Here is a 17,376-nt window from a genome sequence, read left to right on the forward strand (position 1 = left end):
TCACCCAAACCTGCTGGGAAACTTTCTCCTGAAGAATATTATTTAAATATATCATGCACTGCAAACTCTTATATAGGTAGAGAATCATTGTGAGCTCTTTCAGTGTTTTGGAATGATAGGACCTTCCTTGTCATGTGACCATGGCAATGAGTATAACCCTCTTTGGGGTCCATTAGGTGGACCTTTGCATTTCCTGATGTTGAAATCATAGTTTTGTGCTCAAATATGTTAACAAAATTGCTTAGTGCAATTTTATTATTTTTCCAGAAATATTAATTAAATATTTTGTCATTTAGGTGCAGTTTCCTATTCTGCCATTAACTTTAGAACAAACCTACCATAAGCATATTTGGCTCTTTGCAAAGGAGCAATGATTATGTCATTCTTGTAGCATTCTTTTATACATTGGAACAAAATATTCAGTCTTTGGCACTCTAGACTCATGGAAGGTAATGCTTTAAATATTGGAGGAATGATGTGACATGGGATCCAAGAGATGTAGTTGCTCACAATGAAACACAGATACACATATACACAGAGACTAGAGAGATTTTTTTTTGTCCTATAATGTATTCATTCTTCAGGAAAATGTGGGATTTGACTCCTTATGATAATGGCTTGTTTTTCCCAGTTTCTTGGGAAAAGGGAAGGTTAGTTTCCTTATTTTCTGACTATCCCATTCATCAAGTTCTTATATAAACAGGCATACAAGGAAAGTGATAATCAGATATATTACCTATTGGTTTATTTAGGAGATTTAACTGGAGTACGTATGGTGGAACACAAAGTAGGCAAAAACCAGTTTAAATTGACTCCATTTATTCTTAGCTCTCACATTATTATCATTTTCAATTTCCTTGAATATGTCTCTTATCCTCTCTCAGGAAACATTGTCTGCTCCCTAAAAAAAGTATCCTAGTTTCCAGTTCAAGGGGTGGGAAGAGGGAAAAAGATGTGAGAGAGGTCTGGGGGGATAGGTACAGTAAGAACCCATGTATTATTTTCTCCTGGAGAATGTTTAGTCCTCAAGGGAAAGTTTTCCAGTAGGATAGTAATTAAGGGAGAAAAAGGCTCTTAATGCCCTTCATGTAAAAACAAAATGGGCCAAACGTGTGTGTCTTTGGGGCACTCTATATCTGTTGAGGGGTAGGCCAGCATGATATAAGGGTTACTTTTGCCACACCAAGAAGGATATTTAAAATCCAATTTATGGTTTAGAAAATTGTGTAATGTATCCTTTATAAAGACAAAAATAATCTCTGGGTAATGTAGTATAATGCTAATGATACTTTTGATTTTGCCATCTTCCTCATTAAGACAACAACGTCCCTTTTTGGTATTAAGGTGCCACTTTGGCCTTAAGCTTATTCCAAAGCAAGAACGATTATAACTTTCATGAAAGTGTCATAATAGTGTTAAGGTTTGTCACGGAAAATAACCCAGAGCTCCTTAAATATAAATTCTAATTAAGATCCATGTGGAACAAAGGATTGCCGTTTTGGGGGGCCAAAATCTTTAAATATGAAATGTTTGATTTAAGCTATGTTTGAGGCTATTTCTTTCTCTAAAATCCCAATTCCTTTCATTGAATCAGAGTAGAATATACATCTTTTTCTAAATTATATACAATCTTACTAATTATATTTTCTTAAAAATGTATCTCAATTTTATAATGAGAAACAAGTGTGCCTATGAAAAAATAGCAAGTTTTCTCTCCCTTTTTCTGTTGTGATTTTTTAAGTTTTTTATTTATTTATTTTGAGAGAGAGAGAGAGAGAGAGCAGAGGAGGGACAGAGAAAAAGAAGGAGAGAATCCCAAGCAAGTTCCACCCTGTCAGCACAGAACCAGACATGGGGCTCAGTCTCATGAACCGTGAGATCATGACTTGAGCAGAAATCAGGAGTCAGTTGTTAACCAACTGAGCCACCCAGGTGCCCCGTGATTAATTATTTTTAAAAGTAATTTTACTTTCTGAAAGAAAGACTAGTAGTTTGGCACACCAATGTTTAATAGTAATTTATCAATGATATGGAAAGTAAAAGAGATACAATGTTTAAAAATACAAAATGCAATATTATGTACTTTGATATTTATTTATTAGATAATTTAGCAAAATATGATTCTGTCCAGCTTAACTCCTACAAAAATACAGAAGATTTTCAATGGGAAGAGCCCTGTAATATGAGGTTTTCATTAAAATAAATGTTCAAGTAATATTTCCACCTGAAAGTAAATTATTGCCTATGCTACTCATAGCAAGTAACGATTGGATATTCCTGCTTGATCTCTTTGATCCTGATATTAGAGTACATCATATTTTGTTTAAATGTAACTAGGCAGGGTATCCTAATAATACTATTCAGTTCATTTATTTCCTGAAAAATAAGAACAAAAAATAAAAAGGGAACCTAAACAACCAAATTTTACAAGTTTTAATATAAAACTTGTCAAGTATAGAACTTGAAAGTATAGAACTGGTTCTATTCCTAGCCAATTCATATTCTGGTCTCTTACTCATATGGCATTTTGCAGTAGATGATGCCTAGTTTGGAGCATTTAAAAGCAATTTTTATTTGAAAATTCTTAAGTACATGAGTTCTAATCATTCCATATAATGATGTATATTTGACAATTCTATTTAATGAATTTGTACCATAGTTAGGATTTATTGTAATTATGACCATATCTGAAGCTGAAGAGTTTTATAGTCTTAGTTTGGTTCCTTTCATTTTTATGGACTCTTTACACATTTTAACTGTTAGTCAACATACTTTATATTATGATATTTGCCTCTTACGTAATTTTAAGAAAGTCATTGAATTGATGTTATCAAGAAAGACTTTATAAATCACAGTTTCTTGCCTACATCTCAGTACTATTGTTGAAAGAAAACTTTTTGTTCATTTAATATTCCAATGAGTATTTAGTTCTACTCTACACTAATACTTATAAGAATGTAAATATAAATTGAACTAATACTAATTTCATAGTCATGAAACTTAGGAATCAGTAATATCACAAGCACTATCTTGAACCTACAACATTTAAGTATGTATCACGTCTACTAAATATTTTACATTGATAAAGGTTGGTTTTCCTTATGAATCATCAAAATATTCTCTAGAAAATTCTGATAAAAATGGGGTACAGAAGATGTAGAGTCCAGCTACTGACTCACTATAACTTTTGGCAAGATAATTAAAGCCACATTTCTTTCTCTAAATAGACTCTGGATTGGTTGAAGTTGAGGAATAATGTACAGTTTAGATTTTTTATTTGTAAGCCAGGTGAAGTAATGCATGTGACGGGTGGACCCCATGCTGGTCCACATCAGAGGGAAGATGGAGAAGGATGAGATTGCCTCTCCTTAAAAAGGTTCCGTTCACCAGTGGGACTGCAGATCCACTTACATCGTCGAGTCAAAAGAAGGAAAACATTATCAGAATGATTCAGTATTAGTTTACTAATTCCAGAGTTAAACTATAGTTTCTTCATATACACATTTTAGGCCTGAATAATTGAAAGCCTGATGTTGAGACAGCACTCCTAATTCTAAAAGTTGCTGGCCATTATTTACACAATTCAGAATCTTAAAGGATTTGTGTTATTCTGCACATAAGTGTGAATATTATTTGTATTCCCTCGATGTGAAAGTATTTACTAGGAGATGTCAGAAGTAGTTACTGACAGAATAAAAGAGTCCATGCACTGTTTATTTATTCATTTATGCAACAAACATCTATTAAACACAAACATTGGTGATAGGTACTAGGGACACAAAAATGGCAAAAGTAGTATCTTTGCTTCAGACGATTATGTCTGGTTATATACGTCTTCTAGAGACAAAACACTTTCATGTTGCACTTATGAAAAACTAGTAACCTGACCTTTAAATATACAAATATTTAGTTCAGTAAAAAGATGTTACTTCTATATCAGTACTAAGGAACTGCACTAAATGAAAGAAGTGATAGTTTATGTTACAGGGATCCTCTGAAACATTTCAAACCAAGATCCACTGGAATTTATCTGATGACTTCTTCCAATCACTGTCAAGACCTAATCTTCATTTTGTTATGGAGAAGTCTATTCATTCATTCATTTTTTAAACAATACTTATTGAGTACCTGTGACATACCCAGCACTAATGTAGACTGCAGTACAGTCACTCACTCATGTGTGGAGTACCCTGAATATGGATCTTCCTTTTTCCCTTGGGCTCATCCCTAGGTCTTTCCCCAGTCTGTATTTACAGTGTTATCCTTTTTCCTAAAAGGAATGTATTCCATTTCTTATTGTGGGCTGTCTGTAGTTAGATCAGTTCTGACAAAGCTTCAGTTTTTCTGATTATCTATGTCATGTTTCAACATCTTACAAATGATAAGATCAGTATCTTTAGGTCCCTAATACGTAACAATTTTATGTGAATCAGATGGATTGGAATGAGACAATAATTTGGTCATTTCTTAGTCAATTGTATATAAACAGAACTATACTTATCAAAGCCAAAAGACAAAGGATAGGAAATTATATGCAGTGTAAAGAATTAAAATATGTGCAATAAATATTCCCACTTTGCCATGTCATCTTAAACCAAAATATATTCCGATTGTAAGGACAAAGATATCATGATTATCTGTTTAGTATTGTGACACATTTGGTGAGCAGAAAAAGAATTCAACAAATTTCAAGCATTTTATAATATATAATACTTGATTTAATGTTTTGGTCAAATTAAAAAACAATCCTGAAACAGTTCTAAGAAGATAGACTCACATCTAATATTTATGCTTCTATCATTGATATTGTTAAATTACACAAAAGCATTTTCAATCTCATATGTATCACATGTAAGTAGTTGTAATTCATGAGCATCGCCATGCCAAGAAAATATTTTGTATAAAGAAAATTATTTTCATAAATTAAAGGAACCATCTTCCTGGGGCAAATCCATATAATCCTTAGCTCAAATATGAGTAGAGTATCTCTAGTACTGACTACAATACCCATTTTATAGTAATTTAACATACTTCAATGTGCATTTTATCATGTGCTTACCTCATCCCCTTTATAAAGTAGCTCTTATCAGCTCAGCCATTTCCTAATGTTATGCACTAATGGTAATAACATTGTAACAGGTCCGAGAATGCTATGGCCCAAACTACTCTGATTCCATGTGGCACTCATACCTGGCCCTGTGTCATTCCTGCAGCATTTTAAGACCAGATTAAAGACTGGGATACCTTCCTTTATGCTGATCCTTTGAACACCCTAACCTGACTAAAGTTTGGTGGATTTCAAGATTTAAAACAACTTCTTCCTATTATATTTTTCTTTTGGTGGTATTTGATGTAGCCTAAAGGAAACCAAAATGACTACCAGAGATTCATTTCTCCCTGTATTAACAGGACAGGTGAGAGTGCCAGAGTAACAAGTAGTTTCCAAATGCACAATGAAACTCAGGAGTGCATTGGCCAAAGAGAATGCAAAATACCAGCTCTTGCTATAAAGCTAACAATGTGCTGCTCTTTTCTGAGTAAAAAAACTATAGAATATATTTAATAACAACTAGTGGTATATGTTTTCATGTCAATGAAAAGTGGATAAATTTAGATTGTTGCTGTTTATGTGCATTTGATCAAATCTTTTCTGTATTTGACATGAAAATACACTTGTGCAGCTTTCGTTGGTTGGGTCACAATTTTAGAATAAAACAAACTATACCATTTGCAAGCTAATTTACAAAAGCAAGATCACAGATGACCATGTGACTCTGGTGGCTTACATAAGCTCTCTCCAGGATTTTGTTTCAGTATCTCTACATGTGTGCTTAATCAAAAATTACTTAAGTTGTTAGCACCATTTTTTTAAAGAAAAAAAATCTGGTGTGGTGCTACCTCTAATCTTGTGACCCCCACCTCTACTAAAGCGGACTGGCATTATGTTTAAGATATTCTTAAATTACAGATCAAGGAAATGCATACAGAAGACTTGAGGGCACGCCTTTTGAATTTTTATATTATAGATTAAAGAAAATATTTTAAAAGCTTTTCTGTGGAATTGATTTTCAGAAGCTAAATGCAACTAGTTCATCTGAAGGCAGCACAGTTGATATAGGAGCTCCCGCTGAGGGTGAGCAACCTGAGGTAGAACCCGAAGAATCCCTTGAACCTGAAGCCTGTTTCACAGAAGGTAAGTGGAACCATGCATATGAGCTCATTGGACCTCCCTTACCAGCCTCTCTCTCCACCCTCCAATCATTTATACCTATCTAGTAGCTGTTCATTTACTTGTTTGATTTTTTTCTTTTTCTGTATCAAAACAAAGATACGTTTTTGAAAGGTAAGATTTAGTTTATGTAATCAGACATGCTTATATTTGTGCATCCTGTTCAACTAAGAAATGCTCCTAAGTCTATGGGTGTTTTGGTAGCCTTCTAGAATATCTAATCAGGGAGAAAGCCAAATCAAACATATCTCTCTTTAGCTTTAAAAAAAAAATAAAGGAAACAAATTTTAAGTCAAAGAAGTAATTTATTGTGCACTGTTTTATCAGTTTACAATGGGTACTAATTGATAAGTATATATTTAAAACTGTCCATGATTAATGGTTACTTGCATCTGTCAAGGTCAATTTCTTATTAGTTCCGAATGTTAGCAGATAACAGATAATGAAGTGCCAAAATATATTGAGTTATATAATATGAGGCACCATGCCACTGGGGCATACCAAGAGGATTTTCTGAAAAAAGCTAAAATTATGTTATTTGAAGTATGAATCAGTTATTTTCTGAACAGTAATGCTATATATCAAACAGCCCAAAACTTCTTAGCATTTAACCAAAAAACATACTTTTGCTCACAAGTCCAAGGCCAGCTAGATGATTTTGCTGATCTTGGATAGGCTCTCTTCCAAACCTGAGGTCTTAGACGGACTGTTGGGCTGCCTCAGCTCCGCTCCACTCATCTCGTTCTCCACATAGTGGCCAGGTATGTTCTAGTGGTGAAGGCACAAGAACAAGAGAGGAAACCTACCAAGGACTGGTCAAGCCTCCTCTTATGTCAGGTTTGCTCCTGTCCCGTTCACAAAAGCAAAGTTACCTGGCCAGTCCAGAGTGTGAGGGAATGCACCACCAATGATACAAAGAGGCAGAAAAATTAGTACAATAACACAAGATATGAAATTCTTCACCTTTCTTATATAAATTTCTATTGTAGGTACAGAAACGTTTCTCTAAAACCCTGGAAATCACTTCATGTTTAACTCACTTTTTAGTTAACAGCTATTTAATAATGCATGCCATGTCTTAGCCTCAAATCAATACTATATTGTAATTGCTTAAGTAAAAATTTGTTTTAAAAATAGTGACTGCCTCAAATTGTTACTAGTAATGCAATTTTGTTACAACTAATTCCAAATGTGTCTCATTTGGGTTATGCGCGCTTACATTAAGAACACTAAAACTAGAACGCCTGCCTGGTTCAGTTGGTTAAGCTTCTGAGTCTTGGTTTTGGCTCATGGTCATGATCTCACAGTTCATGAGATAGAGCCCTGCATCAGGCTCTGCACTGACAGGGTGGGACCTGCCTGGGCTGCTCTCTCCTCTCTCTTTGGCTCTCTGGCCTCCTCCCAGCTCCCACACCCCCATGCATGCATATGCGCATTCTCTCTCTCACAATAAATAAACATTAAAAAAAATAACATTAAAGCTATTTTAATTTAAACTTTAAGCTAATTTTTAGTATATGTAATTACACAGACATTAGAAATCACAATCGATGTTGGATTCTTTCAAGGTGTATTACAGAAGATTATGTTGCATATACCTATTGATTTGGGACTTATATGCATTGGTAAAAATAAATACTTAAATATTAATTGTCAATTTTTAAATAACTTCAGAGGGAGGGCTATTTGTTCAGCATACGTTATGAGGGAAGTCACCTTTTGCTATTTTTCTCCAAAAAGTCTGCATACGTTCCAGTGTTACTTCATTATGAAAAAAATATATGACTTCACAAAACATTCAATTATTGTGAAAATTCACAATAATTCAAGTGGTATTTCACAAACATAATTTCTGTGGCATTAGTTTTTACTCTTTACCAGACAATTAGCTTATTTTTTGAATTACAATATATGCATATATATTGCAATAATAAGGAAATAATATGTAATTATGGAATAATAACTATGATACTCTCCACATTTGTCATTTGTGAAGCTTAAAAACATTTAAATATGAAATATTATGAAATATGTTCTATATAGAATATAGAGTAACTTCACATTGTAGAAAATGATAAATAATATATAGATGCCCACCAACCAACGTTAACAATTTGAATACTGTTATCATATTTGCTTAAGACTTTTTATTTAAGAATAAAACAGATACAGACTAGACCCATTTTATTCTCCTTCCTTATCCCATTTTCTTCCTTTTTTCTCAGAAATAAGCCAATGTCTCAAATTCGGCATTTATCATTCCCACTAAAATCAGTCTTTTTCTGTTAAACTGGTTTTTTTCATCTCATATTCTCTTTAGAGAAAAAAAAAAAACAACACCTACATTTAGTTCCATTTACTTTATTACAATGAATATTTTCAGGTCATGTAAATCTTCTTGATCTTTTGAGAAACAGAAATATGAAAAAGATCTTGCCCTCAAAGAAACAACAAATATAATGCTATTTATTTCTTAGTTGAGAGGCTAAATAACAATGTGCATCATTAAATTTTCATGAAACAAAGGCTATGATCTGGCTGGCTGGCATTATAAAGTAGCATCTGATAAATATCTATACAGTAAAATATCTGCTCTTTTCAAGATGAGGTTTCCATTTTTCTATTCATTGATCCAGAGCCCTCTTCCTGGTTAAAACCCTATGTCATGACTCATCTGTCTCCCACGCCCCAGCATCCTGCTGTGTGTGTGCTGTCAGATCCCATCACTCCGCCTTATTTCCTGATTCCTGACCACCATCACCACGCTTACCTTGTTTTTACTTTCTTAGTGTTCAGTTGATTGAATTTCAACTTCTTTCTTCTATCCATTCAGTCCCTTGTATAGGTAGAGATCATTCTACACCCATGTTCTTACCATGTCCATCTTCATAACTCCCAAATAAATCCTTCAATGTTTTACTCATAGACAGCATATAAAATCTAAATTCTCCAACTGACTCATTCAGGTCCCTTTTTTAGATTGACTCCTAACTGTCTCCTTTATGCAACTTCTAGGTCTATTATTAAGTTTTATTGATGCCATTGTTTCTCCATTCTTTTACAGCTCCTGTACCAAACCTGATTCTTACCTATCCCTCAAAGTCTAACCCAAAATTCATTTTGTCTACAAAGCTCAATATCAAAAATTAGTCTGACCGATCAGTTCTCACACTTTATTTAATTTGTGATATTATTTATTTTCTGTGACTATAGAATTTGTGAGCAAAACTCCTGTACTTAAAATGCACACTTTTTGTTAAAGAAAAGCTATGTTTACACATTCTAGTATTGTAATTTGTCCAGTACAATTCCTTGAATGCTGCAGATATTCAATAAATATTTGTTGACAAGCCTTGATAAACTATAACTCAGTATGTTTATATACACAAATTACACAAAGGTGTTTACGGCATTGTTGCTGATAATAGCCAGAATTAAAGCAACATATTCAATAATAGTGCAATAATTTTATGGATTCTGGTTAAGTCTGGTAATCTTATTTAGAGAAGTATTTTGAAAACTTTCACGGTTCTATTTATTTGTAAAAAAAAGCAAAATGTATATTTTATGCCATGAAATGAGCTACTTAGAATTCAAATGTCCATATATAAGTGGAATCACACTCATAAGATGATAAGATGGAAATATCAACTTTCAGTGATTTTATTTTTCCTTCTGTTTTTCTATATGTTTTTATGATGTAATATAACCCATTATAATAATCACATAAACATAAAAAGTATTTTTGAATGAATGATTTAAAAACTATACAGAAGACTTCTGTTTGCATGAGTGGAAGCCATCTTTAAAAAATAGTTATGTACAATGTATCAGGTAATAATTTAGAAGAGGTTCCCACCAACACAAAGGTACATAATCCAAGAGTAATTCTCTTTTCTTCATTTACTTTGACTTATTGTAGACTGTGTACGGAAGTTCAAGTGTTGTCAGATAAGCATAGAAGAAGGCAAAGGAAAACTCTGGTGGAACTTGAGAAAAACTTGCTATAAGATAGTGGAGCACAACTGGTTTGAAACCTTCATTGTCTTCATGATTCTACTCAGCAGTGGGGCACTGGTAGGTGACATATGACCTGAGCCTTTTCCTTTACCTGAAACTCTTCAAAAACCTCTTACAGGTTTTTAAAATCCAGTGCTTGTGAAGTAAGAAACATTGTGCGATATCCCTAGCACAGTGTGAGAGGCTCAGGAAATAGCCATTTTTATTGTTGTGGAATAAGTCTCAGATTGAATCAGGCCAAGTATGGTTTCTTGTAATATTTAAAGAAAGGTACTTCTGACTTTTAGTCATCAGAGGTAGTTCTTATAAAGAGTGATTATGCAGACATGATATGGGATTATCAGGTGAGTATCAAACTGCTTAACATAAACTCCATTTTGCAGGGAACTCACTTGTCTTGTTTGTGCGGATTCACTAGTGCCAATCACAGTGAATGACAAATAGCAGACGAACTTAATTGCTGACTAGTAGCAAAGTGAAAGCATTACAACTTAATTTATATCTGATTTCACTCAATGGAAGGGTCAGTTTGGCCAAGATATTAATTAATATATGAAAATCGTGTGACCTGTTTTCCCATTTGGTGATACAAATGTGGCTGCATTTCGTTTATTTTTTCAGTTAGTCACTACCGTGTTTGGTGAGTGGATTTCATTAGGGGGATTATAGTGTTGTTAAGTGGAGGCCTCTCACCCTGCCTCTGATTTGACTAAGAATCCGGCATCCTGCCATGTACTTGAGCAAAGAGAGCCTGCGTTTTTAATGCCAATAAAGAGGGAACTCTGAAGTCTCACCAATAACTAGTGTCTTCGCTGTCTTAGCTCTTGGTTCTCAATCACACCCAGTCAAATCTCCCCAAAGTGCACTAACATGCTGACACAATGGCTGGCTTCTGGGGCGCTTCCAGCTTCAGCTGTAAATTGAGCTCAAAAGATTTTAGGTCCTTGTTTTGAGCCCTGGTCGCAAGCCCAGATCCCCTTTTCTCCAAAAAGGAAAATATTCTTTTGTCCTTAATCCAGACCACCAAGTTATCCTGGTAGTTTTTCCTATAAGGGGATTGAGTTAGATAAGTGGTCTTTTCATTCCAGAACACCCAAAGGCTCCTGAAAATGAGTTCCCCAGCCTTTCCCAAGAGCTCTGCAAAATGACACAGGGATGGGAAGAGGGAGCTTCCCAAATACACACCACACACGTGCCCAGACTGAGCAAGAGAAATAGAGTGGGGAAAGTGATAAACCTCTGTCCCTGTTTCTCCAGGTTGGGTGGGGAGGGGGGGCTCCTTGCCTTACATTCGCATTACTGAGAGAATACATTACAGTGCACTGAACAAAGCAGATCTACTCACACTTGATTTTCTCCCTCCTGCTGTGGAGAGATGGACCTGACAGTCGCAAAATTTTTAAGCTCTTTGAGATACCCTGATACCCTAATTTAAAAATTATTTTAATTCATTGGCTGACTGAAATGTGCAGCCAATAGTCATTGCCTACAGGTAACTATAAAGCAAAATGCCACTATGGGAAATGGGAAGAAGCCTTCCAGACTTAAGCACCTGAGTAGAGGCTTGCAGCATGGTTTTCCTATTAAGACATCAATTAGAGACAGTTTATGACAATGAAATTCATTGGAATTTTTTCACTTACAGGCCTTTGAAGATATATATATCGAGCAGCGAAAAACCATTAAGACCATGTTAGAATATGCTGACAAAGTTTTCACTTATATATTTATCCTGGAAATGCTTCTAAAGTGGGTTGCGTATGGTTTTCAAATGTATTTCACCAATGCCTGGTGTTGGCTAGATTTCCTCATTGTTGATGTGAGTATTCTGCACTTTCTTGTTTCATCCCATTGGCATGATATGATAGTTCTAGCAATGGTGCCCGGCACATAGTAGGCACTCAGTTAAAATTCATGTATATATAAATGATGGTTCCCATTTTCCCAATGAGAATCTACCCCAAAATGGTTTTTTTGCTGATTTAAATTCAGATACTTTCATAGATGAAACAGTCAAATGCTGCCTTACTTTACCTACTGATTTAGTTGCAAATTAATATTTAAATCCCAAGTTACACAAAATATATTAATGTAGAAGTTTTGCTTTCCTCATTCTTACCTTTGACAGAATTACTGTATTTAAATTCCTCACAGTTATCTTTGACGTTAGTATTTTTGTCATCATCAGAGCGTATTGAGAGGTGTTTTTCCCAAGATGGATTACTAATTACAAGGAAACTTGAAAGTCAAAAAAGCAGGAGACACTTCTTGATTTGTGGGATGATTGAAATAGATTGGCTGTGGGCCAATTATTTCAGAGTTGTATTAAACTGCCCTGGTGTTGAAAATAAAGGTGGAGTACCAGACTATAAAAGTCTTTAAAAAAATTGAATAGGAAGTTGCTCTCTGGTTTCCGAGGGGGTATAGATCTCACTTTTTATTCACAAAAGAACAAAAGAAATAAAAATCATTTTCCTTTAGTTCCAGAGACTTACTTCTTAAATGCCTTTTAAATCAGTAGTCTATGCATAATGGGTAAAAAGAAGTTTAAAGGCCTTTTCTCTAGAAAAGACTAGGCAAGTCAGTGGGGACAGGGGACAGGCACATGGGGGAGGTGACAGGATGATGTTCACAGCCAGCAAAGGAGGAGAACTCTGGAATTTGCAGGAAAGCACAATGTGCTAAATAGTGCATTTTGAAGATAATATTCTGTTGATTGTAATTCCTTGGAATTAAAATTTTTTTTAACGTTTATTGATTTTTGAGAGACAGAGAGAGACAGAGCATGAGTGGGAAAGGGGCAGAGAGAGGGAGACACAGAATCCAAAGCAGGCTCCAGGCTCCGAGCCATCAGCCCAGAGCCCCACGCGGGGCTCGAACTCACGGACCGCGAGATCATGACCTGGCTGAACTCGGACGCTTAACCAACTGCGCCACCCAGGCGCCCCGACCTTTCATTCTTTAATTTATGCTTATTTCTTTTGGATTCTGTCTTTAGGGAAGATTAAGTAGTCCAGGGCCTCATATTTTATATGCAGAAAATCTTCACAACGAATGACAATTCAGTAACTTTAGTTTTCAATTATCTGTGAAGAGAGGGCTCACAAAGGCTAAAAGTTTAGATTTTAGGAAAAATATGTAAACCACTTAAGATAAATTTTTGTAGCTCAATTTTTGCCAAATTTAGAGGTTTTGTTATTTCACATTTCATGTGCCAAATTACTTTGAATAAGTTTTGTTGGAAAAATTTTCTGTGTATTTCATTTATTTTTCAAAAAAATATTTTTTTTCAAATACCATTTACACTATGCTCTTAAAAGTTATATTACACATCTATTTTTATTTATTGCTTTTGAAATTCAAGTGCCATTTAGAAAAATACTTTTTCTTAGATTACGTAGTTTTAATGAGTTTTCTATGTACTTTCAAAGGAAATCAGACATTTCTGTGCCACCAATAAGAGTTGTTCTTTTCCTTTTTAGTTGAGATTTTAGAACTTCTATCAACTACATTAATTGTATAAATGACCCAAAAAATATTGTTCTGGCAATTTCTAATTAGCCATACTAAAATCTCAATTTTTTAAGAGGGTTATTTTTATTTTTATTTTTTAAAGTTTATTTATTTATTTTGAGAGAGGGAGCAGGAGGGGCAGAGAGAGAGGGAGAGAGAATCCTGTCAGTGCAGAGCCCGAGATGGGGCTTGAACCCACAAACCACGAGATCATGACCTGAGCTGAGATCAAAAGTCAGATGCTTAACCAAATGAGCCATGCAGGCACCCCCTGAAATCTCAATTTTTCTTTTTTTAGTTAATTATTTTAATTTGATGTAATTAATGGTTTTATGCCCTCGTAATGAAGTTGACACAAAGACAAAGCCACTACTTAGAGGCCTAGATCTTTCTGAGTGTGTTTGTGCTCAGATTCACCAGTGGTTTACGTACTTCACCTGTGTACTTGCACTGTTTTAACCTTCTTCCTTGCGGGTGTGCTAAATAGAATTTTACAGATCTGTAGATGAAGATTGCACTTCTGTGATATTCTGTTTCTAGCTTTACATTTAATTTAAAAAAACTGTTCTTGTCAAGAATCTTGAAAAGAGAACATGTATAGCTTCTTCTTTCTCGTAAGTTTATGGCAGTGGTTCTCAAAGTATGGCTGACAGACCAGTATCTTTAGCCTTACCTGGGAACTTGAAAAAATGCACATTCTCAGGCCCTACCCGAAATCTGCTGAATCAGACTCTGCCTGCCAGCAATCTGTGTTTTCAGCAAGCCCTCCAGGTGATTTTGATACTCACTAGAGGTTGAGAACTACTGGTTTATTGCACAGAGCAAGATTGAACTGGGTAAGCATTTTTGTCTATAAATAAGAAAACTGTGTTGCTTTCTCTGTATAGGTCTCATTGGTTAGCCTGACTGCAAATGCCTTGGGTTACTCAGAACTTGGTGCCATCAAATCCCTCAGAACACTAAGAGCTCTGAGGCCATTGAGAGCCTTATCCCGGTTTGAAGGAATGAGGGTAAGAGCCACTGCTTTAGAAATTGCTGGAATTATAACTGAGAACAGACTGACATTTTCTACCTCAGAAATGACAAATCCATGGAGACTTTATGTCTTATACATCCATACTGATGTAACCAGTTGATCAATGAAACTTGTCAGATGTCCATAAACTTGACACTGTGGGAGACACTCACATAATAGAATGCCTAAGTGATTCCTTCTAATTAGAAACAATTAGACCGCTTCTAAGTAGATTTTTCACTCTGTGGGAAATCTCAATCATGTTGCATAGACTTCAAATGTGAGACAAGATTAGTTATGTTCATTCCATTTGTAAATGTGCAGGAAATTCCACTGACTGTAATTTAAAACCACCAAAGAATTCCTCGTTTCTTCATTGCTCCTATGATGTGTAGTGAGTCTTTTAAAATCTGAATCTGGCCCTTTAGCTTTCAAACACAGGCTGAGGTGGCTGAAAAGTAGGCCAGCTGTGGAAATCTAACAGTCATTTAGAAAGGTGGTACACAGGGACAAGGAAGAATTTGTGTTGCCATTTGTCATCCCCCGGGGCACGTAACCTGAGAACACACACCCTCAGCACGGAGGAAATGATGACGCCCTGTCTCTGTGGATTTAGCTATTCCAAAGGAAACTCTTAGAAAATGACGCTTTTCTGATATTTGGAAATAGTTACTTGGGACTTCCTCTGAATGTTTCAGACATAACCAGAAATGAATGATGTGTGTAAGTGTGCATGCTTGTGTGTTGGTGTGCGCATGGTTGCATAGAAAGGAATGGTTAGCTGTTAAATTATTTTCACTTTATCAATTTAAAATCAGTAGTAGTTTTAATTTAAGAAGGAGAATCAAACTGTCAGTACTAAAATAATTTTTCATATTTTCTATATCAAATTTGCATAGATAGTCCTTCCATACATTTGTCTTGGAAAACACGTGTGTTATTTCTTTGCTATCCAGTTTTGTGAATGTCTGTGTGTGTGTATGTGTGTGCGCGCCTGAGTGTGTGTGTTTTAAGTCTTTTAACCAGTATCATCTCCTCACATTTGCGGAGCATTCCTTGTAGTGAACTTAAAAATGAACTGTCAAGTCCACAAGTCCCTCTGACTTATTAGAGAGTTGAAATTCTAGTAGTAACTTAGTACTGTATTAAGTTCTTTTAAAGCTACTTTCATTTAAAAACACATTAAAATATTGTCCTTTACTGACTAGGCTCCAGGTGCCAATTTGCAGATGAATTGTGCCTTTTGCCAAGTACTCATTTGATATTGTTGCTGTAAGATACCGTTACTCATATATTTATATGTATGTACGTATGTACTTTTTATACCATAAAGCATTTGAGGAAGGTTAATGCATGTATTTCTCATATTTTACGTGTCTGTTCATCGATAAAGTTTATTTCTGGTGTAGGTTAGGTGCACTTGCACAGAAAAAGATATTTTGCTGAACACTTCCTTGAGGGATAATTTTAAAAAGTGCTGAAAAACGTTTCCTGGAAGTCCTAGTTAATTGAGAAAGCTGCAAGGAACAAAACCATTCAGTGAAGACCTTGGGATCAAATTGCAGTGTTTTATGAGAATTTTCTTCTGAAAGGGATTCCCCAAAGGAGGATCAGAAAAATGAAATAACTTGCCCAAAGGTGCACAGCTAATTTGTGATGTAACCGGCCCACAGATCTCCTGCCCTCCAAACCCTTTTCTCCCCATCACATGATCAATTTCTGTGTTTCAATCTCTGCTCCAAAGTTTGCATGTGTAGGGAGAACCTAGACTACACTGCTTGGGACAGTCCTGGCTTATACTTGCGTTCCCAGAATAATTATTATTAGTGTTCCCTTTTGCCCTGGAAAATGACCCTCACGTGTTGTTCTCTTTTACTTTCAAATTGTGGATAATAAATTTTATGGTTTGCAAATTTTTAGAAATTAGAATCCACACCCTGCTTTTACAGCCAGGTCACTATTTGCACCCCTAATTATTCTCCCCACTTAGAATTAGTTCCATTCTTTGATGAAAATGTGCCATGTGTATGTTCTTACCTCTTGAGAAAGCATTTCTACAATATAAAATTTATTTTATACTATTCTGAACTATTAGTGTAAAGTTGTTTGTTTGTTTGTTTGTTTGTTTGTTTGTTTTACTGGAGCTGCTAGATACTGCAGATAGTTTCTGCCCAATATTTAACTTTAAGAACAGATATCTTTTCTTTCATTTGAATGCTGTTCTTTGAATAGTGTTTAAAATGGCTGTTGACTTTTCACTTGTTTTCCCTTCTGGTTTCTGTGCCAGGTTGTTGTCAATGCTCTTTTAGGAGCCATTCCATCCATAATGAATGTACTTCTGGTTTGTCTGATCTTTTGGCTCATATTCAGTATCATGGGAGTGAATCTTTTTGCTGGCAAGTTTTATCATTGTATTAACTACACCACTGGAGAAATGTTTGATGTAAGTGTGGTCAACAACTACAGCGAATGTAAAGCCCTCATAGAGAGCAATCAAACTGCCAGGTGGAAAAATGTGAAAGTAAACTTTGATAATGTAGGACTTGGATATCTTTCTCTGCTTCAAGTAGTAAGTAACCACTTTATTATTCTCTGTGAT

The 17,376-nt window shown here is 35.2% G+C and overlaps 1 protein-coding gene across 4 annotated transcripts in view; it reads left to right on the forward strand.

Annotated features, from left to right (window-relative positions):
• Window positions 1–17,376, forward strand: part of LOC122481402 (sodium channel protein type 2 subunit alpha) — a 139,305-nt gene that overhangs the window by 107,859 nt on the left and 14,070 nt on the right. For all 4 annotated transcript variants that reach the window (XM_043576932.1, XM_043576931.1, XM_043576934.1 and 1 more), the window contains exons 18-22: window positions 6,073–6,193; window positions 10,152–10,306; window positions 11,895–12,068; window positions 14,650–14,772; window positions 17,065–17,346. In XM_043576932.1, the coding sequence (XP_043432867.1) occupies window positions 6,073–6,193; window positions 10,152–10,306; window positions 11,895–12,068; window positions 14,650–14,772; window positions 17,065–17,346 (855 nt within the window). The remainder of the gene's footprint in view (window positions 1–6,072; window positions 6,194–10,151; window positions 10,307–11,894; window positions 12,069–14,649; window positions 14,773–17,064; window positions 17,347–17,376) is intronic.

Source organism: Prionailurus bengalensis, chromosome C1 (assembly GCF_016509475.1).
Source record: "Prionailurus bengalensis isolate Pbe53 chromosome C1, Fcat_Pben_1.1_paternal_pri, whole genome shotgun sequence".
NCBI classification, from domain to species: domain Eukaryota; kingdom Metazoa; phylum Chordata; class Mammalia; order Carnivora; family Felidae; genus Prionailurus; species Prionailurus bengalensis.